This window comes from Labeo rohita, chromosome 6 (assembly GCF_022985175.1).
Source record: "Labeo rohita strain BAU-BD-2019 chromosome 6, IGBB_LRoh.1.0, whole genome shotgun sequence".
NCBI classification, from domain to species: Eukaryota; Metazoa; Chordata; class Actinopteri; order Cypriniformes; family Cyprinidae; genus Labeo; species Labeo rohita.
In genome coordinates, this window is record NC_066874.1 from 28,933,189 (window position 1) to 28,960,217 (window position 27,029).

Sequence of the window (27,029 nt, forward strand, 5' to 3'; positions counted from 1 at the left end):
TTTTTGATTTCGGCTGAAAACGTTTTTTTTAAAGGGCCGAAATCGTTGACTGAAACAGTGATGTTTAACTAGCGCTTCTTCAATTTCATGCACACAGTGCAAAAAACTACAACAGGCAAACATGTCAGCTGTGTGGATGCTAGTGCTGAATTAACAATATCAGTTTCTCATTTTTAATTCATATTTTAGTTCATAATTTAGATTTTTAATAGGGCTGTCAAACGATTAATCGTGATAAATTGCATTCAAAAAAGTTATTTTGTATGCGATTAATTGTGATCATTATTGAATCTCAAGATCAATCTTTAAGCCTTAATTTTTTTTTTGTTGTTGATGCATGAACTTCACTAAACACTGTTTGTACAGTAGTACATCTGCCATCCAGTAATCACAATAAGCTTTGCGCCTTTTACTTTTAATATGAAACAAAGCCTCAGCTTTTAAATTCTGTTTTTTTTTTTTTTTGTTTGTTTTTGCCTTTATTAGGATAGGACAGCACATAGGCAGGAAGCGAGTTGGGAGAGAAAGGGGGTGGGTAGGATTGGGAAACGTCTGGAATCTGGGACTAAAAAAAAAATCAGTATGCCCAAAACACAACAATGCTATATACCACACATTGCCCACAAGGCTATTGGCACTGACAAGTTGTGGTAGTTTTATCTAAAAATTGCTGTAATGCCTCAAGTGGCATGTGAAAATATCTCTTTGTTTTTACTACTAGTTATACTGTAGCAAACTTAATTCTATTACCAAAACAGAAAATGACAAAGAAAAAAAAATATGCAAATTTACGTTTATACAAACTTCGGTTTCGTTTTTTGGCTTAACGACAACTTCAAATTCAGCCACTTTAATTTTGGCCTAATTAAATGGTGTTAAATCAATTTCGGTGCATCGCTAATAGTAGATGACTTACTAGGTCTACTGAAAGGGTGAAATGGATTTATATTTGCATTTTTATTTTTCCCCCTCTCTGCTGCATTTGACATCACATCACAGATTAAGGTAATGAACATGCTATTGCTAATGCTAGAGGGTATTAAAAAAATTGTAGACTAAAAGGAAGTCTGGGGTATCAAAGCACAACTGATGATGTGTCAAAACTGCTATACTGTCTAATTACATTCATATGAGCAGTGAAGCACCCTTTTAGTCTGTGATTTACTAAAGTTTTGTGCATATAAAACACATGCAAACCAGATGGCACCAAAAAAAAGGAAAAAGAAAAAAAAACTGCTGTGTCTACTGAGGATTCTGTATTCCAGATATAGCACCAGAAGATAGCGCCTCTTGTCTGTTATCGCAGGTTTCTCATAATGAATATGTCATTTGGGGCATGCAAAATAAAGGGCAGCGTCAAATGAATGAATTAAGCAATGCTTGCAAAGTGATTTATCACCCTTGAAAACTTCAGAAAAGGTAACTGCAGATTAATACCAAATTATTAAGAATACAAAATCATATCTGAATGTAACATATGTTGTCATATTGTCAAACTTAAAACACCTAAAACACATACTACTACGCAAGACTCGTTCCCGAGTTTTGCAACTTAATTACAAGTGAAACGAAAACTAGTTGATAAAAATACAAAAATTAAAACTTCTTTTGCACCATCGAAAACAAACCACAACACAAACTGAAAACCTAATTAATCAAAATGGAACAAGTGCATGTGTGGCTACGTGTGTTATTCTTACCCATGTAACGGACAATTTGATAGACCGTGCAAGCCAATTAGCACATTTTATTTGGGCCTTAATGAATAATATAATTATGCGAACTAGGACTCTTCGTTTTCTCTTTCAAGATGGAGGCTACATGTTGCTTCTGCTCTAGAATTTTATTTCTGCTGAGGCAGCAGGGTTTTATTTACTGCTGTATTACAAAGCTTGTTTATCAGCTGCTGAGTTTTATTGATATTCAAATTAGCAGGAGATGGGTTTCGGTAAGAACCGTTGTACCGATTCAACCGATTTGCCTCTTGATAATTTAAAAACCACACAGTCTAGCCAATATCTGATGCCAAACGGTTAGATTCTAACATAATGAAAACCGAAATAACCTTTCGTCAAGTGAGCCTGACGATTAGAGGTTGTCTTGTTATGATAATCAGACTGATGCCATTAAATGTCTTCACTGCATTATGAAAAAGGAGGTTTTAATGGTTCTGAATGATCAAGGAGTAAATAATGACATTCTGTTGATTTTGGGTGAATTAAACCTTTGAAACATAAAGCAATCTAAAGCATCCAGAACTGCTAAGCACGATATTGCCACAGTCTCCAAATTCGGATCCGTTTAAGCGAGCAAGGGAATGATGAATTAAATTTTTAAAGATTACAATTACAAGTTTATGGCGGTATAAAAATCAGTGTCAATAACAATAAAGTGTTTATCCTCAAACCCGCTCACCCTGAGTTTCCAGGTTCTCACACAGCTCCGACTTGGCTTCTCCGTTGGGCCGCAGGCTGGCCTTGGGGTTGAACTTGTTAGACATGGTGGCGGCAGTGACCACAGCTTTCAGGCTGCGAGTGCTGCGTTTAGCCACATTCTGCTCCGGGTGGAAGAGCACCACATAGACTTTCGGCATGTAGAGCATCCCCAGAGACACAGATGCGCTCAGACTCACCGAGATGGTCAGCGTGGTCGTTTGTATGTACATCTGCGAAAACAAAAATCACAGCACACGAAAATTATAAATCAGTGAAAACAAAGCCATTACTACACATCATACTGGGCTGTAATTGGTCAATCACAGCTTTCTGTGGCCAAATATTTTTGTATAATGAAACTGTATATTTTGCTGTTGCCCTGGGCAACCAATACCCAACAGTGTGCTAGTTTTATATCACGCCACAGTCTATTTCCTCCCACGTTATAAAATAATTTTCACTGAAATAAATATTTGAAGTATATTTATTTACTTATTTAATAGGTAAGGAATAATGTAAGGGCTAATGCAGATCATTATTACAAACTAAAGCCCTTTTGCTTCACAGTGGGGTCCTATCGGGGGTCTATTATGCAATAATGAAGACTTGTTCACATGACCTGGGACCTTCATCTCACGAGGGCTTGTTAACACAATAAACCCCTGATCTAACTGACACAGTCAATATGTCAGATCTCAACAGAGAGTCATAACCTTGTGACTCAACATGCCCAAAGCACCAAACACCATCACAGCATTCGAATATGCGTAATTCTCTACTACATAATATGCAAATGATTAGAATGTCAGAATACAAAGTATTCGTGATATTAAAAGCAGATGATGTACAACATTTGCTGAGATTATTAAGTGTGCAAACCAAGGTTATTACAGTTCAGAATCAGAATTAGTTTTATTCACCAAGTGTGCACAAACACACAAGGAATTTTTGTGTTTTTTTAAGCTCTTGGTACATACATACATACATATTTGACATGAGAAAGAACATTTAAATAAGAAAGACCAGACAAAAACAACCAAAACTTAAATAATAAAACATTTATTAAAAAATAAATAAATAAAATACATGACAAATTAAAATGAAAACTGAATATATATATATATATATACATATATATAAAAAGATATAAATATAAACAAAAATAAAAGCTAATTTAAAATATTCACCAAAATAAAAGTTTGTTTAAATAATCAACTCAACCAGAGGTCCCAAATTTTTGATTTTGTTAGTATTTTTTTCTGTAGAAAGACAAACATATATAGTGATGAAAGGCAAAATATTAAATGTCACAGATGCATATTTACTGAGTTTTGATGACTGAAATTGTGTAAAATTTAACAATTTGAACATGGAGCTGCTTTGAAATCCCCATATCTATATGAATGAACTATAAATTAAGATTTCAGAAGGAAGGTTTCTAGAAGGATATTAAAATAGTTTGAATATTTTTGGTATTACAAGCATGCAAACTTTGGAAAAATAATATGTATTACTCGGGTATGTTCTATGCAGTTCTATTGATAGAAAATCATGACATACATTTCATTATTTCTTTTTAAAACAAAAAAGTATCAGCTGTATGCAAAATGACCCACGTTTGGTTTTTAACCACTAAAAATGTGAACAATTTATCAGTTTACTCATAGAGCCGCAGTAATATCTCCATATCTCTATGACTGAACCATCAAGGGCCTTAAAAATGAAAATACCAAAAGGAAAGTTTGTTAAGAACCAGAATCTAAAAGTATATTATGATCTTTAATACTTCTTAATACAGTTTCACAGACAGGGCTTAGCCTAAACCAGGATTAGGTGATAGTTCAATTAGGACATTTAATTCATTTTTATAAACGTGCTTTAGGAAAAAACATTACTGGCATGCATCTTGAGACAAAACAAAGGCACTGATATATTTTAAGATCAGTAAGTGCAAGTTCCTTTTAGTTGAAACAGCTAAAATTGACATTTTAGTCTAGGACTAGGCTTAAGCCTTGTCTGTGAAACTAGGGGCTTGATTTATGACATGCAAACTTGATGCAAAAAAAAAAAAAAAAAGTTCAAAAGTGCTTTTTGTTATTTTTGAACTGTCACCGTTGGCATATAATGCAACAAAGATAGTTTAAGTCAACAGATTTTACTAACAGACCTACCAGTCTCTGTGTAAAAATAACATTATGATGCTGCCAGCTCTTCTTAAGTCCTTTACACCACTCCAATTTGGCTCCAAATCTCAGATGAAAATTGTCATTTTGACACCCCTTGACAAAATAGTGGATTACTCAGTCAATATACATATGTGACTTTTAATATTTTGGCTTTCATCACTTTATATGTTTGCCTTTCTACAGAAAAAAATATTGACAAAAAAAATTGAGCCCTGGAAGAAATTTGCCTACTAAAAGTTAGGTAGTTGTTAAGTTTAGGTATGGGGTAAGATGTAGAGATCTAATATATAGTCATGCAGAGTAAGGCATTAATTTATACACTGTAAAAAAAAAAAAATAAATAAATAAAAAAAAAAAACTTAAAAAGTTGTTTCAATTTAATAAAGTAAGCATTTGTGCTGCCTTAACATTTTACATTTAGTCAACATGAAATGTTAAGTTGTACTACATGAAAGGCAGCACAAATATTTACTTTTGTAAGGTTTAAGTTGTTTTTTTACAGTGTACATACTAAAAAACAGCCAATGTTCTAGCAGGCTAATAAGCAAGTAATTAAAATTGGTAAATAGTGAAAACAATGGAAACAAAAACTAAAAAATCTCATTCAAAATATCACCAAAAAACTAGTATCTTAATAATACTAAAATAACACTGACAGAGACAACAGCAATATTATGACACCGAGGAGTGCTATTCAGTAGGTAATGAGAAGAGGTGCCTTGGGTTATTTGTACTTTACCTTACTGTAGTGACAAGCTATTTTTATGCCCACACTTCAATTGGAAAACTACAAGATGAATGCTTGTGGAACTTCATTTGTCATAATAGACTTTACATATTTATCACATAATGGCATTTTTCAGCCTCTACAATTAATGTCACTTTGACCATGTTTTATGTTTAATATATAGATGGCTACAAATGGAAAATGAATAGAAAAATAATAGCTTTAGATTTTGAAAAATGTATGTTGCGCAAATATTATGTGAAAAATTACTAAATAATACAGATCTATATAATATCATTTGTAATACAAAAATGGTGCTACATATAAGTCATATATATTAGTGCTGGTGTGTGTGTATGTGTCTGTTTGTGTTTAGTTATATATAGAGGGTAATCATATTATTAGGTTTTTAAATGTACAGGGTGGGCCATTTCTATGGATACATCACACATCAAACTTATTGGGAATTTCACAAGAAAAACAATGATGTGCTTGGTTTTAACGTAACTTTATTCTTTCATGAGTTATTTACAAGTTTCTGACCACTTATAATGTGCCACAAACAGGACGTTAATATCACCAACCATTCCCATTTTATTAAGGTGTATCCATATAAATGGCCCACCCTGTATATGACGAGCAGCTGTAAGCACTGATTATCCGGCATGATGCCACAGAAAGAGAAACCAAGTGACTGATAAAACTCTTGTGCCATTTGTCTTGGCTAGTTAGTGCAGAAACTTGGATTAACATGCAAGTGATTGCTTTCATCGCTGGACGCTTTGTCACGTCGTGCCCGGGTAGAACACGGTGTAAGGCATTATTATCTAAATAATGAGAGGGTAATCACGATTATTTTTAACCAACCACTTGGAGGGACTCTGTTTGTGACATGTTTTCAGTACCACACAAACAGAAACACACACACACACCCCAGCACTAATGGCTCCAGCCACTCCATGGCACTGCTGCGAGCCCCCTGCTGTTGCTTTAGAACGCTGCTGTGTGTTTTGGCTCTGGCGGACGTGACCTCGGCTCTGGCTCCACTGTGTGCTGTGATTAAGTGTGACTCACTGCTGTGATCTCCATCCAGAGGGACTGACTGGAAAGCGGTCTCAGCACAAGTCGACAGGAAGGGTTAGGACCACATCAGCTGTGCTGGGGCTCTTCTCAAAGAAGAGACAGATGGCTACCACCCAGCACTGGCCACTAGGTAATCCTAAAGAAGTGTGCCATTGAAATATAGTGCAATATCTTTAAAACAGGCCCTTATTAGTAGTGCACGACACTAGAATTGCAGTTGCCTCAACTAGGTTGCTTCCACAATTCAATACAGTTATTGAATTGTGGAAGCAACCTAGTTGAGGCAACTGCAATTCTAGTGTCGTGCACTACTAATAAGGGCCTGTTTTAAAGATATTGCACTATATTTCAATGGCACACTTCTTTAGGATTACCTAGTGGCCAGTGCTGGGTGGTAGCCATCTGTCTCTTCTTTGAGAAGAGCCCCAGCATTACACAAAAGCCAAAACAAGTGATTCAAATAATATCAGAAAAATATTTAGTGTGTATTACTTTGAAAACATACATATATATATTATAATATAAAAAATTTATATTTAAATATTTATACTTAAATGTTGTTTATTTAAAGATTTAAATATTATTATAAATAATTGTAACTGTTTAATATTAATATTGATTAATATTGAGAAATTAAAAACAATGCCATACAGTCTTCAAGTATTCCTCAATTATATAAGTAAATATTGCTTTCAAATATGCAATTTCTCAATAATTCGATTAATATTAATGGCCTAAGTGGATTTATATGGCTACAACTAAAGCTAAAAGCAGAACTATTAAAAATTGTTTGTGTTCACGGAAATAATGCTGAAAGTAATTGAATTACTAATAATTTTAGCTATAAAAAATGCTACCTTGGCAATTAAATAAAATAAAATAAGTTTAATTTGAAGTACAAAAATTACTAACCCTAAAAATGAAATAAAATAAATTAAATTAGATCTAAAAAAAAAAAAAAAAAAAAAAAAAAACAACCCTAAAATTTCAACCAGAAAATATTCTTAAAAAGCTCATTCAAAACATTGATAATATAAAAAACAAAAAACAAAAAACAAAACAAAACAAAACAAAAAAACCACATTGCATGGCTGTGTGTATGATTTGCATGATGTTATATTTTGATTCTGATTCCACAAAATATCACACGCCCGTTTTACAACCACTTATGATAAACTGCCTTTGTTAACATTTATACCTTGCCAAGACACTTTAACCAAGAAGTGCATTTGACCATTCATGCATAAAGTGTATTACCTCGAGGCACGAGGGCCGATTAGAGAGCATGCATGTACGTAGGCACGGAAAGCCTGTCAGTCAGACAAGACTTGCATTAATTTTCATGTTTTTAAATCAAACAGAATTACATTTGACTTGGCCTAGAGAGCAATCACCCAAAATACCCTAACAACCACACAGCAAGCTTGCAGAGCACCTTTAAAAAAAAGCAAAGCAACGCTCTGGCAACCAGCCACAACACCCTACTGCTGTTGTGGAGAGTTTAAGCACCACTCAAACTGACTTCAGTAAAATACAGTACTTTCAAAGCATAGTTGAGAGAGGACAAGAAATGATGGGATCAAGATATGTCGCTTGCCACGGCTCAATATGTCGGAGGTCTAACCACAAGGCCATGGCTCAGACAAAAGTTATTGTTAAATATGGTCCCTGGTCACTTAAATAAAGTCAGCACTTCCAAATGGTAACCAGAAAACCTATAGCAGGGGTGCAACAAATCACCTGAAAGGAAAGTGACTGGACCATACATACACAGTGATTAAACCAGCCTGAAATGATTAGCTTTAGTCTATACGTCGAAAACTCTCACTAATCTTGCTGAACCTGAAGTTGCAATTACAGTCACAAATGAGGATTTAATGACGCACACGACACGCGATTCATAGCGGTATCTCATCAATGCCTCCGCCTCGGGCTGTGTATGTGCAGACAGCACACCTGCAATCTAATGAGGCTTGTGAGAAATACTGAGATGGGAACTAGACAGTGAATCAGGGTTAGTCCTCCGAGACTGTCTCTGTTGTCTCAACACATACAAAGTGTTCCACTTTTTTGCCCTCGAATTGAAACTACAAGTTAAAAAAAACTGCCGTTATTGCACTCTCCCACATATAAATGGATGACTTGATAAAACGTACACCGGAACGCCATCAACTTTAATAATATAACAACTGATTCTGCCACTTCTTCACCTGCTGCTGCCAAATTATCTCTCGGGATAAAGAACAAAAAATGAACTGCTGTTTTTTTAAAAGGAAGTAGGTCTTATGTCAACATCAGAAGCGTAAGAAAGAAGTAGGGCTCATGTTAATAGCGGTGCTGAGGAAAACACCATTCAAAAGGATGTGAATGTTTGTCATTCAAATGAACTATGCATTATGCACATTTAAAATCCTTTAATACGCTGCACACCAAAAATGTCATACTGTTAGATTACACACTGCTCCAGTTAAAATAAAAAACAAAAACAAGAGGTTTCATTTTTCCAGTATCTCATTCAATCAAAGCAAGGCTTGCTGGAGTGAAAATCTACATGAAAGCTTAGGACTTCACTGTAAGTTTGCATGGATCCAGGTCATCCCTGAAAGTTGTAATGAATCAGTACTATATTCCATTGTGTTAAAGGAATAGTTCACCCACACAGTTTAGCTCTACATCGCTTGCTTACCAATAGATCCTCTGCAGTGAATGGGTGCAGTCATAGTCCAAACAGCTGATAAAAACATCACAATAATCCACAAGTAATTCATACAGCTCCAGTCCATCAAATAATGTCTTGGGAAGTCAAAAGCTGCATGTTTGTAATAAACAAATCTATTGCTATCTCTATCTATAATATTGCTTTCTTCCAGTGAAACAGTAGTCTCCCCTGAATCAGGAGAGAAATATGCAGTTTACTTGCAGTCTAAAACAGCTCTAAGCAAATATGTTTGTGGATTTTGATGTGAGGACATCAGAGGATTGACTTTTTCACTTAAGGAAATGTTATTATGGATTGTGGACTCATATTTTGGCCAGAAGCAATGGTTTAAAGTTAAAGCATCTTAATGATGGATTTGTTTATTACAAACACACAGATTTTCACTAGATGTTAATTGACGGACTTGAGTTGTGTGGGTTACTTGTGGATTACCATGATGTTTTTATCAGCTGTTCGGACTCTGACGATTCTGTCGGCACCCATTCACTACAGGATCTACTGGTTATGTTAAATTTCTCCAAACCTGTTCTGATCAAGAAACAAACTCATCTACATGTTGAATGTTCTGGGTGAGTCCGTTTTCACCAATTTTCAATTTTCTTTAATAGATTCTGCAAGTATTATAATTACGGCCAGCGAACGATTAATCTCGATTAATCACATACAAAATAAAAGTTTGAGTTTGCCTAGAATGTGTGGTTTGTTAGGATAGGACAATATTTGGCCGAGATACAACTATTTGAATATATGGAATCTGAGGGTGCTAAAAAATCAAAATATTGAGAAAATCACCTTTAAAGTTGTCCAAATGAAGCTCTTACTAATGCGTATTACTAATCAAAAATTAAGTTTTGATATATTTACAGTAGGAATTCTACAAAATATCTTCATGAAACATGATCTTTACTTAATTTCCTAATGATTTTTGGCATAAAAAAAATAATCAATAATTTTGACTCATACAATGTATTTTTGGCTATTGCTACAAATATACCCCAGTGACTTAAGACTGTTTTTTTGGTCCAGGGTCACATATATGTGTGCGTACTGTGCAATTATTATGCATACAGCACATTCATGTATACATTTAAGACATATTTACAAGTAAATGTATTTATTATAATTTTTATAGAATTTATACTATATATAAATAAAAATATTTTGTACATAAATAACATATCTCTTAAATATATACATCAATTTTTGTGTATTTATACATACATAATTATTACACACAGTACACACATATATATTAGGCAAACTCAAACTTTTATTTTGTATGCGATTAATCGTGATTAATTGTTCGACAGCCGATAATTAATTTCCCATGCAGTCTAAACACTGTGGCTAGGTGCTGCTTTTAAAATACTGCTCTGCTTGTTTGAGCTGGCCAGTCTATGAAGTTCTGTCTAAACCAGTGGTTCTCAATAGAGGGTATGCATGTGATGTCACCGTCAGCTGGAGTGAGTGCGGCTCCGCCACTCAGTGGCAAAAAGACTGAGTGGCAGCATTGGTTTCAACGCGAATGCTGTGACAGAACACACAAAACACCTCTAAAACTAAAACAAGCTTTGCGATTGACTGTACAAAGAGATCTGACAAGAATCCTGAGGTATATTTTTACAGACTGCTGAAAGCTACTGAAAAGAGAAGCAAATTAACCGCTGCATTTCAAAGAAACAAATGGCCTCCAGGCAGCGAAACATGGATTTGCAGTTATTATTTCATGCTAATATGTTGAATTGTGCAGTAAAATCATATCCTATATATTGTATTATAGTATATCGTATTGACAACTCATCAACTAAATATTTACCATCTTAAATTCTGCATAACTGGATGTTTTTAAATAAACACTGACAAAAAAAAAAACATTTCACAGGCTAATTTGCTTTATTTATTTTCCCCGGCGTCAAAATCAGACACATATAAGTGTTAGAAAACATGATTCCTGGCTGCATCAATATCCATTGACCACTGGATATTTGTTAAGTTGTTAGGAACATTATATCAAGTTCAGCAACCTTTAAACTGATTACCATTTGTTTTACTCGCGTTTTTGCATCTTCCCTATTAAATCCATTCACGCTGAAGGCTCTTTTGCCACTCTGTCTGGCTGAGGGGGCTTGTCCCAGCAGGAAAGTGACCTCAGTGCATACCCTCTATTCCAGTGCTGGGGGCCCCCTGCTCTGCACATCTTATTTCACACACCTGATTGAGATTATCAGCTCGTTAGTTCAGTTAATGGATCTCTCTCCTAATGAGCTGATGATCTCAATCAGGTCTGTTACATAAGGAAGACATGCAAAATGAGCAAGGGGCTCCCAGGACTGGAATTGAGAACCACTGGTGTAAACCAATGACTTGAGTTTGGGAGCAGGGCTACCTGTTTGGCTCAGCAATGCTTATAAAGCTGGTATAAAAATTAGATATATTTATGTTTATGCTTTGAGCTTTGTCCAAAAATACATTTACAAAGTAAATGTAATACTGTAACACTGTAATACTACTATGAATTTTACTTCATAGCAAAGTGTACCAGGCTTACGCTGTATACACATGCATTAAATGCTATCCGTGAGAAGCTTTTTTTAATACTTCAGGAAAATGTGCTCATGCATCTGCCTTCACAAGGTGCTCATTTAGGTGACAGCAAATGAATGACAGACTGAAGGAGTTCAATAACGGGAATGTCAAAGAAGCTGACATTTAACAGAGGTCAGGGCCCCCTGCTGCTACACCTGTCACGTCGTTGATACACACCTGTATGTAAATAAGAGATGTTGACCTCGCTCAGAAAGAGACAGTGATTACTCTGTCAGCAACACAAAGGAGGAAAGCCCCTGTAAGTGAACCCTAACGACATGATGGCATTGTAATGATAGCTTCCAGTTTTGGAGGGCGGAGATGCATACAAATAGCAATCCATGTAAGGCGAAACGCTTGACTTAAGATATTATCAAGCTTTCTCAAAACCAACATGAGAGAGGTTGTGATAACATCTAGCATCAGAAAGAAAGGTTCGTAAGTTTTGCTTACAACAATTTCTTGCACAATATGATTCGTAATATCAGCTTCATCAGATGAAAAGAAGGCATCTTTGCAAAATCTGGCACATGTATATCAATGTGAAGTTTTGAATGTGAAGATTTAATGTTTAATGTCCCTGACAAATAAATAAATACAAAAACGTCAGGCAAAATTGTTTCCTGATAAGCTGTGCCAACAACCTGCCATTTATTAATGCATTAATGCATAGGTGAAAATTCAAAGGAACAATTTATTTATTTAAAAAAAATAAAAATAAAAATAAAAATTGAAAAAATAAAACATAATCTGGGATAAAATAAAACAGATTTTACATGACCCTAAATGTAAATATAGATATAATTCTGCATATTTATAGTATTTATAATAATGTCAATATAATCTAATTACAAAAATTCAGCATAAAAATATGTTGGATTAAATGTGAAATTTTAAAGCCTGAAATACTATTTTCTTGTAAAACATACTCCAGTAAAAATATATGTGTCATAATTTCAATTAATTACACATTTTTGATTGACCATTAAAACTGAAAATTTAAATGCAGAAATTAAAACAAAGAAATAATAAAAAAATATAATGGAAAATGAGTAATGACAGAATTTTCAGCATCAGGTTTCCAGATTTTTCACAAAGTGGTACACTTTTTGCCAGCACTTAGTTTATTAAGGAAGGAAAAAGCTGCTTAATTGTATTCATTTGCTTTTTTATCTTTTATAATCCACACTTTCATTTTTAAGATGCAGAAAATGATCGTGCTTCTCTTTTTAACTAAACAGTTTTATTTCAGACAGACTGGTTATTATCAACGGTCAAATTTTGGGCATGCATTCAAGTCTACCCAACAAAGCAATCAAAAATCCATCTGGATCGTTCTAAAATCCAGGAAGGAAGCGTGCTAAAGCCTTTAGACCACAATGAGGCCTACCTGCCAGACTAGCTCATTTAAAAAATCTTTTGGTTAAACCACAATAAGATGACCCCCCGATTAATCATTTGACAGGCTGATCGAATTCAACAGGGACCAGACCAGCTGCCCACATTCAAATGCTCCAGAAAGCCTCCAAAGACATTCATTATTCACTTTGACATAAGATGACAAACAACTGATGGAGCCGGCATGCTGATGAGGCGTCTGGCAGAAATCGTGTGACAAGTGCACAGGCAGAGAGATAAGGTAAATCACAGGCCAGGAGGAAGTGAGGCATTTAATTGCTCTAAAAAGACATGTCATCTCTGACTCGCCAGGCTTTATTGTGCTTGCCAGCCTGGATGATTGTGAGGTGCTCTTGTTTTGATATGTTAATTCCCCTCTGAAAACACTGTTTGTTGCGCACACAGTGGTGGGATTTTGTCATACGACGCATGCTTTATTTTCTGCGTAAAACTAATTGCTAAAACTGTTTCGGCAGTCCTGTGATGTACAGAGCAGAATTAACATCAAGCCCTGGTTTCACCATGAGAGGTTTGGTAGGATTTGATTAGGTTGTCACGATTCCCTTCTATTTGAGTACTCTATTTAAAAAAATCCTCAACTGCATTTTGCCCGTGTCGAGAAACCTGCAAAATACTGGAAGTGATTTTTAGACCATTTTCAAAGGTTGCAGCATGATATATTAAACCCATTTAAAAATCACGATAAAGCATAATGCTGTTGTGAATTCACAAGTGCTATAATTCAAAATTACAGATTAAGTGGACATTTGATTTAAATGTTGTTTAGTTAATATTAAACAAGTATTAGATCGCAGTGTAAAAGTGTAAAAAAATTGTCAGGCTGTTGCCGCCCTCTGCATTTGTTACAATGCATAATGTTCATAAGTTCTACTGTTTATAATACATTATATATTTGTTATTATTGTCTCATTGCTATTATATATGTATTTTAAATAATTTTATAGGCTATTGTTCACTTTACTAAACAAAAAATTAATTATAATTATCTGATTACTCGATTAATTAATTAGCAGTATTTTACAAGGCTGTAAAATTACTAGTATTTTTACAAGCAATTTTTTTAGTAATTACTTTATAAAAATTATATTGTGTTGCATTTAAACAGTATCACATTGTCATTCTACTTAGGGCTGCACGATTGATCGTAATAATTGTCGATTATTCCCTTGAAATTGTAATTGCGATTATTAATTACGATTATCACAATTTACACTGAATGATGTTTTGAATAGCTTTTACCATTGTTTGAAGCAACTGCATGCCACATTTTTACATATAGTTTGTACTTTAAATATAAAAAAAGTAAAAATTTAAAAATGAAAACAATAAGAGAAAAAAAAAACCTAAGATAACCTGTAGGAAAAATACACACACACACTCTCTCTCTCTCATACACACCCACGCATCTTAAGAAAGCAGAATAACGTAAGTGGATTTTGTGTGTGTGTATGTCATTGAACAATAACATAATTGTGGCATCTGTAATTGTAATCACAATTAGAAATTTGATTAATTGTGCAGCCCTAATTCTACAAAATAAGCCAGCAAATAGTAATTCAAAATGTAACCATTTAATTAATTCATGCTGCAGTGCATGCTGGGAAACTAAATGGCCTGTATAATACTGAAATAGCCTCAAGATCAGAACTGATATCTTCTGACATAAAACTAAGTGCTCAGATTTAAGGAAGCCATTCATTCAAGTGCTCAGAGGAACCCTGACACATTTTTTAATTTTATAACTTCATTCCTTCATGTTTTTTACTCATCATATAACTATCCAATCAGGAAAAGACTAAATGGATTCCAAGATACAAGGGAGACAGACTGCAGTCTGATCTCTCAAACGATCCACTAATTGCTAGACTGTCCTCAGAAAAATTACTGTAAAAATGACTGCGAAAGTACGTCAGCTAGGTGCCAGGAATACTGTAAATTCACACTAAAACCTTTTACCCTGCAGATAAAAAAAGCAGATGCCTGAGAAGTGTGGGAAAACAAGAGAAGACAGGAATGAGCGTGTGATGCAGGGTTACCGTCGCTATGATTTTCTCTGATCAGCAGAAATATAGTTATTTGTTTCTTGGGGACAGTCTAAAGCAACATGCAATTACCTAAGTCAGTTCATACAATCTTATATCTGAATGAGTCATTCAAACAGCGGTTAAAAAGGCACAGTGGGAAACAGAGCTTAAAGCAGTAATGGCTCCCTACCAACAAGTATAACAATACTCAAATTGCTGAAATTGCTTGTTCAAGGCTTTGCTAAGGGAGACACTAATTAAATAAAACTCAAATTGAAAAAGGAGAAAGCCCTTATCTTAAGCTTCAGAAACAGAAGGTCCCAGGTTTTCTAATTGAAATGAGTAATGCAGCCAATGCCAGGGTAGTCGCATATATAATTCGGCCTCAAAACCAAGAGCCTTTTTGTTCGGTATTCTAAGTCAGTTGCTGCTTGTCAATTGATTACATCATCTACAAAAAGCTGACGCTCAATCTCCTTGCTATTTTCAAAGTCTCTTTCATCTTTGAGAGCACAGTGCTGGATGGGCAAAAGAGAGTGCCTTTGTTTCCCCGGCCGCACATGTCCTTTTCAATATTCGAAGGAAACCACGTGAGTTCTTCGTTGTAACACAGCAAACCTCATGATTCTCACTTTCTCTTTGAAATAAACTGTCTGTTTTACTGCTCTGCTTGATGTGAAGCCCAAATGAACATAGTCAATTTGTTCCCGCTGCTCTGTTTTTTGCTGAAAATGGACCACGCTGAATGGCATGTTTTGTCGGAAGCTGGGGCAGTAAATGCTGCCATTACTTTAAAACGTTTGATTCGCAGGGTCTTGAGGAATTGCGCACACTCATCTGCTCTTACCTTTTCCGTCGACTGCGACGTCCCGAAGAAAATGGGGATGAAAGCGAGCCAGATGATACAGGTGGTGTACATGGTGAAGCCGATGGGCTTGGCCTCGTTGAAGGTCTCGGGGACCCCTCGCGTCTTGATGGCGTACACCGTGCACGTCACCATCAGCAGCATGCTGTATCCCAGGAGGCAGATGAGCGACAAGTCCGATATGTCGCACTTTAGGACTCCGCGCGCCATCTCGGGATCGGTCGTGCGCTGGTCCTCATAGTCAACGAGAGATTGGGAAGGGTCCACGGCAAACCAGATGCACACCCCTAGGAGCTGAATGGAAATCAAGCTGAAGGTGATTACCAACTGCGAAGCAGGACTGATAAAGCGAGGCGCGCTCACTGTCATTTTCCCCTGCTCGAAAATCCGATAAATCCGATTGGTTTTGGTGAGCAGCGCCGCATAGCTGATGCTCATTCCGAGCCCCAGGAAAATTCGCCTCAGCGAACAGATCCCTACATCTGGGGTCGAGATCATCAGGAAGGTGGTGGCGTAACACAAAAAGATTCCCGTAAGCAGAACGTAGCTGAGCTCACGCCCGGACGCCTTAACGATCGGCGTGTCATTGTAGCGGATGAAGGTGACCACCACAAAAAGCGTGGCTATGATGCCGAGAATAGCGATCAGGACCGGTATGACTGCCCAAGGTGAGCTCCACTCCAGCTTCACGATCGGGATGGGCTGGCAGCCTGTGTGATTCTTGTTAGGTCTTAAATTAAAGCGGCACATCTTGCAGGTGTAGAGGTCCTGTTGATACTGGTACCCATCACAGCGCTCGCAGTGCCAGCAGCAGGAAATGCCCTTAACGATCTTCTTGCGCCACCCGGGTTTGCAGGGCTGACTGCAGATGGAATTTGGCACCTGCTTCCCTCCACCTGGCCACTGCATCGCCCGCATCTGAATCGCAAAAAACAAACAGTATTTACCATTTATCTCGACTAAGGACGAAACAATGTTTAACATCTCAAATGAGTGTTTTCCTTTCCTCATCCATTGACTCCATTAAATTAATTCTTGTTGATCTCAAGAGAGCAATTTTAAGCAGTTTTCCTCAAGGCTATACCTCAATTCTTCTTCGTAAGTGATGTGTACGTCAAGTTCACCAAAAAGTTAAAGCATTGCTCCAAACCCATATGCTGCTTGTTTTTCTGTGGAGCACTAAAGAAGATGTTTTTTGATAAATTATTATGCAGCTCTTGTCATAAAATGGCAAAAAAGTGATCAGAGGATTCCAAAACATAAAAAATGGTCCATTTGACTTATGTGCTATAATCTAAAGCCATATGTTTGAAGAAAAGATCAAAACTTAAGTCTTTATTATACTAATAATTCTAAAATTACTAATGGTAAAGTGTTAATGGTTCACACTGTGTGAACAATGTGAAATGACGTTTTTAAATTCTGGACACAACCTTCTGATTATAATGACATTTATTTTGGTCTGAGCAGTTTTTACATTCTTGTAAAAAGCAATTTAGAAGACTTACAATTAATTCACACACACACTTTTATAGCACATTTTTTGCCCTCATTTGGAGTTTGAAAGCTATTATCACTGTTGTAGTATGGCAATAACCGATAAAGATTCTTTAAAAAAGCCTACATTTGTGTTGGACAAAAATAATAACAAAAAAATAGCTGCAAGAGCAATTACCGGGGTTCAAGCACTTTAGGTATTTAAACATATAAGGAAAAAGACATTACATATTATTTAGCAAGCCTGTAACCACCTAAACCAATTATTAAAAAAGCATTATTGTCAAATCCAGGTGATTTACCATAGAAATATGATGTTTTTATAACATTTATGACTGTTATAGTGCCAGCTTTGCACTATATAACTTTGCATGCTTGTTTAGAATCACCTGTTGCATGTGCTCAGCAGGTTTTGTGAAGTTTTGAGTTTTCGTTTAAACTTTATAGGTTTTTGGGTATATTTGGACAGGCCCCTTATCTAAAACAACCCCATAATATATTCCCAAAGGGTACATTTCAACATGTTTTCAATAATTATTGACCTACAGAGTCCAGAGAATTGCACTGCGGTGGTTTGAACAAAAAACCTAGGACTTGTTCGCAAAAGTAGGTTTTTCACATCTTCTCAATAATTTAAAAAACAGTTTGATTGACAGCAATGGTTTTAGAGGCAAAGTTGTTTCGGAACAAGGAAGTCTATCATACTATTCGAACATTGCGTGTATGTGCAGAAAACTGTCCAATGTACAATTGTTTACGCCCTCAAAAAATATGATACCGCCCCGCAGTTGCGGATTTCTTTCAAATTTCTCACAGACCTCTGGGGCTGTGAGTCAAACAGGCGCACTAAGTTTCGTTCCGATCAGTTAACCTTGTCTAATAGGTGCTCAAACTTCTTTGGCCAGTAACGGCCATGTTTTTTCGAAGATATGCAAATGTCCTTATAAATGCTTGTGGCAGTTTGTACCAAGAACGTGCACAATGATTTCATGTTGGTAGGACAAATGATTGCCTAGTCATTCCGTTCAGGAGTTATAGGCATTTTACTAAAAGTGGCCCTGCCCCCTTCAAACATTTTGGTGTCCCTTTGCCATGGTGAGCTGAAAGTTCATCTTTTTTTTATCATTATTGCTATTCACTCCTCAGAGAATATTTCTGTACTGGTTTGGTTCCGATTGGGGCGAAAAAACTAGGGATAGTTGGCAAAAGTTAGTTTTGCAAAAAATGTGAAATACCTGGAGTTATGAGCAATTTTGTACTTTCGATCACTGTAGCTCCCCCATCAGGCTGATTGGGGTGAGCTTCGGTCACACTGTAGGCGGTGTGAGTACTAGCACCCTCCAAGTTTCAAGTCTCTACAGCTTACGGTTTGGTCTACACGATCAGTTTTATGTGGAAATTGCTCATTCGTGACCATTCTAACAATTACAATTACAGTGCTATGCGCTTGAGCCCCTAAATACAAGTTTGGAATAAAGTACATATAAGTCAAGACAAGACAAGAACTTTCTTTTTTTTAATACTTACATTTAGGTAAAGTTGGTCAGTCCAGTGGCCGATAGTCTTGTATTCAGCTGTTTTGTTCTTTATCTGGTACTGGTATATATCATAACGGCCTGGTGCATCTCCATTCTCATTGAACTGCACCGGACTGCCGGCAATGCCTGAAGATGTGAGCAGAGAGATCTGATTAAAGACATGCAAAAGGTGTTCCAACACCGTATAGCTTCACAGTAATGAGCAACCGCTCATGTACAGACATATCCAGGTCAGCGTCCAAAATCTGTGAACGAAATTCGCCTGAGATTGATGGTGAACTGGAAACTGCAATATGTTAAGATGAAATAAATGTGCTAGCAGTCAATTTAATAGAACTACTTCTGCTAAGTATATTGCTTTAGAGGTTATTTAATGTTATATCTACGCTACATGGTTTTAAAAAAACATTTGTAATTTAACAATAAGCATTGTTTCTAAAGGATAAAAAATAAACCTCATTTAAACCTGGAACTGAAAAAAAAAGTGCATTACCACTGCTTAGTATAAAATGCATGGGCATTTTTATTTAGCTCCGTATAAACAAGTCGAAATTCCCTCTGCAGATATCTAATCTCAAGTACATTGAGTGCAATTTCTATGTTGTGAGAGCAATAGCTTATGGAAGGAGGCAGGAGAGGTGGACAGGATAACAATGGTGCTGCATCCCATGATGCATTTTAGATTAGGTGCCTTATTCTGTGGAAAACCCTGCTGTCTCAGGCTTTAAAGTTTTGGTTAAGCTATCTGTATTCCAAGCACCTGACCGTGTCCAACTTAATTCCCTGGACCCTGTGCAGCCGAGTCTACCGAACAATAGCACAAGAAATTATGTTTTCACTACTCGTGTTTGGGTTCTAACTATTCTGAGGCACAATCCACATAAAATTCTCACTGAAATCTAAGGGTGATTATCAGCAATGGTGGGTTTCTGTTGATGAATATCCATTCTTCTTTGTGCCGGCTTGGAAGCTGCAAGAGGCTTATTTCAAACTCTGATGAGTCAACCGCTCTGGATTAGAGAATTAAGATTTTTTACAGCCATGCTTGGTGGCGGCGCAGCTCACCATATAATGCAGACAGATGTAAAGGATTATGAGAATTTCAGAAGGACAAAATATTCATCAAAACAAGAGGGTGCACATGAAGTGATTGAGATTCCCAAAGTAAGCACTCAGTTACTGACTCACTCAGGCATATGACCTTACCATACGAATTTATTATCTGCAGTGCTCAAACTTGAGCCTAAATACTAAATGTCAGCATATAACTTGTCCCACACATTTGTGCTACGGACATGAGTTATGGCTCAAATCTTCTGGGCTGTTGAGGAGCGGTGTGCTATTATGTTTCTAATCATAAAATTTACGATTTTTAATGTCCTAGCAACTACATGGCAATGCCCTAGCAACCGCCTCTGACACCCCAGCGACAGTATGCGCTATAACTCTCACAAGACTTTAGCAACCACACCTTTCTAGCAATGCAGTGGTCTACTTACTACTAAACATATAGACAACAAAATTCACTGAAACCAGTGTTATGACTATTGTTTATTATTCAGTATAGGGTTCTGACTCTACCAGGAAGTAAGAAGCCACTAAACGGGGAACTGTCCCCAGACATATATCCTTATTAGAGCCGTGAGTGTACTCCACAGCATCAAAGGGTTTAGAGTTTTCTTCTGAGGTTCATTTGATGAGACATTGTGCAGCACTTCAAACAATGGGATCAGGGAGAAACACAGGTAGACTTCCACCTCCAGAGACAGAGCTTACCACTCAGCCAAGAGATCCTTCTCCAACCATAATATTCAGCAGAGAAGACACACGACCACTGCCTGCATCACAATGAGTCTTTGTCCTAAAGACTACTGAAAATCATCATGATAGAATGTACGATAGACTGGTAGACAGAAAGACAGACAGAACGATAGAGAGACAGACATAAAGAGAGACAGACAGATAGAACAATAGAATGACAGAACGACAGACAGATATATATTTAGATAGATAAAACGATAGATTGAACGACAGAATGATAGAACGATATAATGACAAAACAACAGATAGATGATAGATAGATAGATAGATAGATAGATAGAGTGATAGATAGTGATAGATAGAACGATGAGTGAGTGAGAGAGAGAGCAATAGATAGAATGATAGATAGAACGATACATAGAACAATAGATAGATAGATAGATAGATAGATGATAGAACAACAGAACGATAGAGACAAAGAGAGACAGACAGATAGAAGAATAGAATGACAGAACGATAGACAGAATGATAGATAGAACGATAGATTGAACGACAGATAGAACAATAGAATGATAGAACGATAGATAGAATGACAGAATGACAGAACAATAGATAGATAGATAGATAGATAGAGATAGATATAGACAGAATGATGATAGATAGATAGATAGACAGAACGACAGATAGATAGATAGATAGATAGATAGATAGATAGATAGATAGATAAAACGACAGAACGATGAGTGAGAGAAGTGATGAGTGAGAGAACGATGAGTGAGTGAGAGCAATAGATAGATAGATAGATAGATGGATATATGGATAGATAGATAGAACGACAGAATGATAGAGAGACAAAGAGAGACAGACAGATAGAACAATAGAATGACAGAACGATAGACAGAATGATAGACAGAACGATAGATTGAACAACAGATAGAACAATAGAATGATAGAATGATAGAATGACAGAACAATAGATAGATAGATAGATAGATAGACAGATAGATAGATGATAGATAGATAGATAGATGGATGGATGGATAGATAGAGAGACAAAGAGAGATAGACAGATAGATAGAATAGATAGACAGAATGAAGACAGACAGACAGAATGAATGATAGAATGATAGAATGACAGAACAATAGATAGATAGATAGATAGATAGACAGATAGATAGATGATAGATAGATAGATAGAAAGACAGACAGACAGAATGATGATTGTTAGACAGATAGATAGATAGATAGATAGATAGATAGATTTATTATATTTTAACTAAGACTGTTTAAACGTAAGCTTGTACATTTATCTTAATAAAGCTGAAAATGAAAGTGTTCTATTGTTGTTTGCCAGCTATCAGCAGGACTATAAGACCTATTTTAGCAGTAATTTATGTTGTTAAAAAGACAATGCGGAGGAAAACTGCAATTTAGGCTTTGGAAGCAAAGGCAGCATTTTAAAGGCTTCACACTCAGTAAACTTACAAAGAAGAAACCACTTTGGGCAAGAGTGATGGCTACACGGACAGAAAAGTGATGGGCCGCCTCGTTCAATCTCAGGCTATTGAAGTCTCTAACTAACCTCACTCAGAAGTCACATGGAAAGTGGGGGACGGGGTAGGTGTGGAAAGTAGCACTGAAAACAGGCAATGCGGAGTTTGGAGACAGTTTTGAAACAGCTTTGGCTACACACAGCAGGTCTCAAATCTTGCAAAACCGTCTCTCTCATCAGACACGTGGTTTATATAGCAAGCTGCCAGACACTGGATCTCAGCTCATCTGCTGCGAACGTCTGCCATGGCCACTTCTGAACTGGCAGGAGAAGTGTTGCAAACTGACTGCATTCTGAACACAATTATAATTATCAACATATCTGTTCATTAACAGGAATAAGATGACACTGAGTAATATAAAAGCTGTTGTTTTGCTGTAAACAGAGTTATAGGTGTAAGATTAAATTCAGTAGGCCAGTGTATAATGATGAAAGAGTCTCAGACTTGCATGTAAAAAGTGCTTGTAGAGTGTCTTTCAACTTGAGAACATTAGCATAATTTATGCTTGAATAAAAAAGAATTGCCAGTACTCCACTTGTCTGTACACATACCGTAGGGTCCAAACATTAAAAATCTGAGAATTTTGTTGTAGTAGTGGTAGGATTTTTAATAATGTAAATGCAGAATTAACATGAAATATAATCTAATATGAAATACTGGAGAACACGATAATCAGGCTGTGAGCAGGATCATAAACTTGTGGATTTCATGCAGCTCAAATGCTGCTATTATTGAAGCAAAAGAGAGAAAAAACAATTCTGAATGTGTCTCACTTCAGCTCTTAACCCAAACAATAAAATAATATAATTTGTTATAAAAAAAAATTGTAAAAATGCAAAGTGAAATATTTTAAAAGGTGCTATTTGGCCCCACTGTATATACAGTACAAATTAAATTAATTTATTTCTGCAAACACATTTACCTAATTGTATTTAAAAACTATGAAATCACTTAACATTTAAAAATGTGTTTACATAAATAAATGTCATTTGTATATACAAGACATTAAAAACTCTTTAAAAAGAGCCACATTAGTTATACTTGTAAACTCTCTTTTCATCAAAAATCCCTAAAAATGTAGAAGCACAACTGTTTTCACAATTGGTCATAATAATAAAATGTTTCTTGAGCAGCAAATTAGCATATTAGAATGACTTCTGAAGGACCATGTGACACTGAAGACTGGAGTAATGACGCTAAAAATTCAGATTTGCTATCACAAAAATACATTTTCAAACATATATATATATATATATATATATAAACAATAGTTTAGTTTTCAGATACTTTAGTTTTCAGTATCTGAAATTGCAATAATATTTCATAATATGCTTTCCCTTCATTTATGATCAAATAAATGCAGCCTTAGTAAACATGAGTAAACATTTCAAAAACTGTAGTTTACAATTCATCTTGAAAAGAAAAAGCTTTTCTGAAGCCAAATTTCAACATGTGTAATGTTAATCATGTACATTAACAGCCCTAAAATCTATTGTCAGCCCTGATATACAGCTGACAACTGAGGGACTCATATGCAGCTATTGCAGAAGGTTCAATGCTCACTGATGCTCCAGAAGGAAAAACGATTCATTAAGAGCTGGGGGGTGAAAACTTTTGGACAGAATGACAATGTGTGCATTTTTCTCATTTTGCCTAAATATAATATTTTTTTCATTTAGTACTGCCCTTCAGAAGCTATAGAAGATGCTTACATGTTTTCCAGAAGACAAAATAAGTTACATTTACCCTGATCTTCAAAGTCCAAAAGTTTTCACCCCCCGGCTCTTAATGAATCATTTTTCTTTCTGGAGCATCAGTGAGCATTTGAACCTTCTGTAATAGTTGCATATTAGTCCCTCAGTTGTCCTCAGTGTGAAAATATGAATCTCAAAACCATACCGTCATTGTTGGAAAGGGTTCAAATAAACAAAAAATCCTGAAAAACCAAAGAATTTGTGGGACCAGAAGGATTTTTCTGAAGAACAGCGGGCAGTTTAACTGTTCAGGACAAACAAGAGACTCATTAACAATAATCACTAAACAAAAAAACAAACAAACAAACAAAAAAACAGCTGTGGATAATTCAGATAACAACATAGTTTAAAGAATCACGTGTATGTAAACTTTTAAACGGGGTCGTTTTTATAAATTCAACCATTAATTTCTCTTGTGGGCTATATGTATACATCTTTTATGTGAAATATCTAAACATCTAAATAAACAATAGCATGCATTTTGTATGATCACTCTTATTTTGGTAAAATAATTAACACTTTGCAGACTTCAACTGTGTATATACATGGACTGAATAACTTACAATAGATACCGGAGCTAAAGTAATATGTAAACCATACCGTGATGCCATGAATAAATGTGTACAGCACATAATTGCCGGTACCGATTACCGGCTCAGTTCGATCACTAAGTATAATTCATTTAAACACCAGTTCTTAACTGGTTCCCGAAGGACTCCTCAATCAAGCATTTATGTTCAGAACTAGCATTCAACTCCCGCAGTAATTGTCAGGCACTTAATTAATTCAATTAGATCTGCACGTTTTCTCTCGGAAAAACGTCAGGGCCTATTCCAAAGCAGATGCTATTGACACAGTAAAGCTCAGTAGAGAATCATTCAGTCAAATGCACTAATGATTGAAGGGCACTTGGTCAGAGAACCATGTGACAGATCGATTTGCATAACAGTTGACCCAGTTGGGAGGGGAAAAAAAAGTTTATGACCCTGAAAGTCATATTCTATTAGCCGGTTACACTTCAGAACAGTAGGCCACATCATCACGGTCCTCAGAGTAAATGTGAATACTCAGTAAATTAATTAGTCATACTGCCATTGATAGTCCAGGAAGAACATGTCCAAAGGGTGTTGTGAGCCCACTGCAAACTGCTTTAATTAACACATACATGGCTCAGGAGGAACTCTGGCTTGGGTACACTAAGCACATATCAAAATACTTTTCTGGGGAGCAGCCTGTCGTTCCTCAGGGCTTCTGTTGTTTCTCACAACTCTAATCCATTCCAGCAGCTAATCTTTGTAAAACCATTTGTTGACAATTTACGGCCAGGGTGGGGCTTTACTAAAAGGATTTTGGACAACTTTCAAAAATGTATCCTGCGAGAGAGGTTTTAAAATTGTTATGCCGCAATAAAGAAACTTAAATTCACTGTCAAAGGGCTAATTATGCAAAAATCCCCTTTCTTAAGCACCCATAAACAGATGTTTGCTCTGTGCTAGAAGGTCTGTCATAGGACAAACAGAAGAGTGGTAATGCAGAAGGTAAAGTGCTTACCTGCTATTTTGACATTGCGGATGTACTTTAGCAGGAGGGTTCCATCAACTGGGTCCATTTTGGAACACAGTCCCACCTTGCCAGGGCACAGGTCTTTGTGCATGTTGTGGAGGGCGTGCGCCATCGCGTACACCGCATCAATCACGAACATCACTTTTCCCTCTTGCTCGTAGGACGAGTCTTTTCCGATCCTCTCTTGATCTGACAGACGAAAGAAAAAGTTTGCATCAGCGTCGACTGAAGTGTCATTACATTTTGACTGAGTTGTCACACTTACACCAGGACAGCACTGGAAGCGACTTATGTTGCACAGCCTGACGCTTTCTACACCAAATACGTCAAAGTTCTTTGCCACCTCAGAGTCTGAACTGTTACTGAACCAATCACCTGTAAGCTTGAGACAAGAGTTTAAGCTTGAGTTTAGAAATTTTCTTTACTTGGGGCTTTTCTAAAATAAAATAAAATAAAATAACATAACATAACATAACATAACATAACATAACATAACATAACATAACATAAAATAAAATAAAATAAAATAAAATAAAATAAAATAAAATAAAGGTTTAATTCAGATTTTTTTAAAAAGGCAGCGGTTATTCGCACTAAGTGTAAATAGCGATAGAGACTATTTACAATATGTGCACTGTGTGAGATGACAACTCGTGGCATATTGTAGATATCAGATTCATTTTTTCCCCTTTCTATTTAAAAACGGTCTTTTTAGAGTGTCACATGTAACAAGCTCTGTAGCAATTATTTAAAATACAACCTTTTACACATAACAGTGCAACTATAAAATCAAATAGAGGCCAACTTGTTAAATTAAATTAAATTCAATTAAATTTTGTTTTATTGTTTTTATTCTATTAATTTAATTTTATTCTAAATTTCTATGTATGCATATTAATTAATTGAATGACTATATGATTTTATTTTTTTTAAAGAGAAATATTTTGTTGTTATAAATTATTTTCTTTATTCATTTGTTCGCTTTATTTGTATTTTTCTTACATGGTATATGATTTGCTATTATGTACGATTATATTACATAAATTCCATGCTTTTCAGTGACTTATTTACACTATGTGCAAATAACAATGGGTTCTATTTATACTAAATGCAAATTTACACTTAAAATAGCAGGATTTTTTTGCATTAATGCACTAACTGTAGTTCCCCTTCAGTCGTTTCACTACGACGTTACATATGGGAACTCGCTTGAGAGTCCAATCATCTCCAAGCCTTATTCAAAAGGCCAATGAACATTCATGAACATTGGCGAGTGGTATTTGCATGCCAAGCCACTCCCCCGTATATACGGATATATA

At 35.9% G+C, this 27,029-nt stretch overlaps 1 protein-coding gene across 3 annotated transcripts in view; it reads right to left on the reverse strand.

Annotated features, from left to right (window-relative positions):
- grm4 (glutamate receptor, metabotropic 4) overlaps positions 1-27,029 on the reverse strand; it is a 188,527-nt gene that overhangs the window by 11,829 nt on the left and 149,669 nt on the right. For all 3 annotated transcript variants that reach the window (XM_051112697.1, XM_051112698.1, XM_051112699.1), the window contains 4 exons: positions 25,699-25,899; positions 19,069-19,205; positions 16,027-16,962; positions 2,416-2,665 (listed from right to left, as the gene is read on the reverse strand). In XM_051112697.1, the coding sequence (XP_050968654.1) occupies positions 2,416-2,665; positions 16,027-16,962; positions 19,069-19,205; positions 25,699-25,899 (1,524 nt within the window). The remainder of the gene's footprint in view (positions 1-2,415; positions 2,666-16,026; positions 16,963-19,068; positions 19,206-25,698; positions 25,900-27,029) is intronic.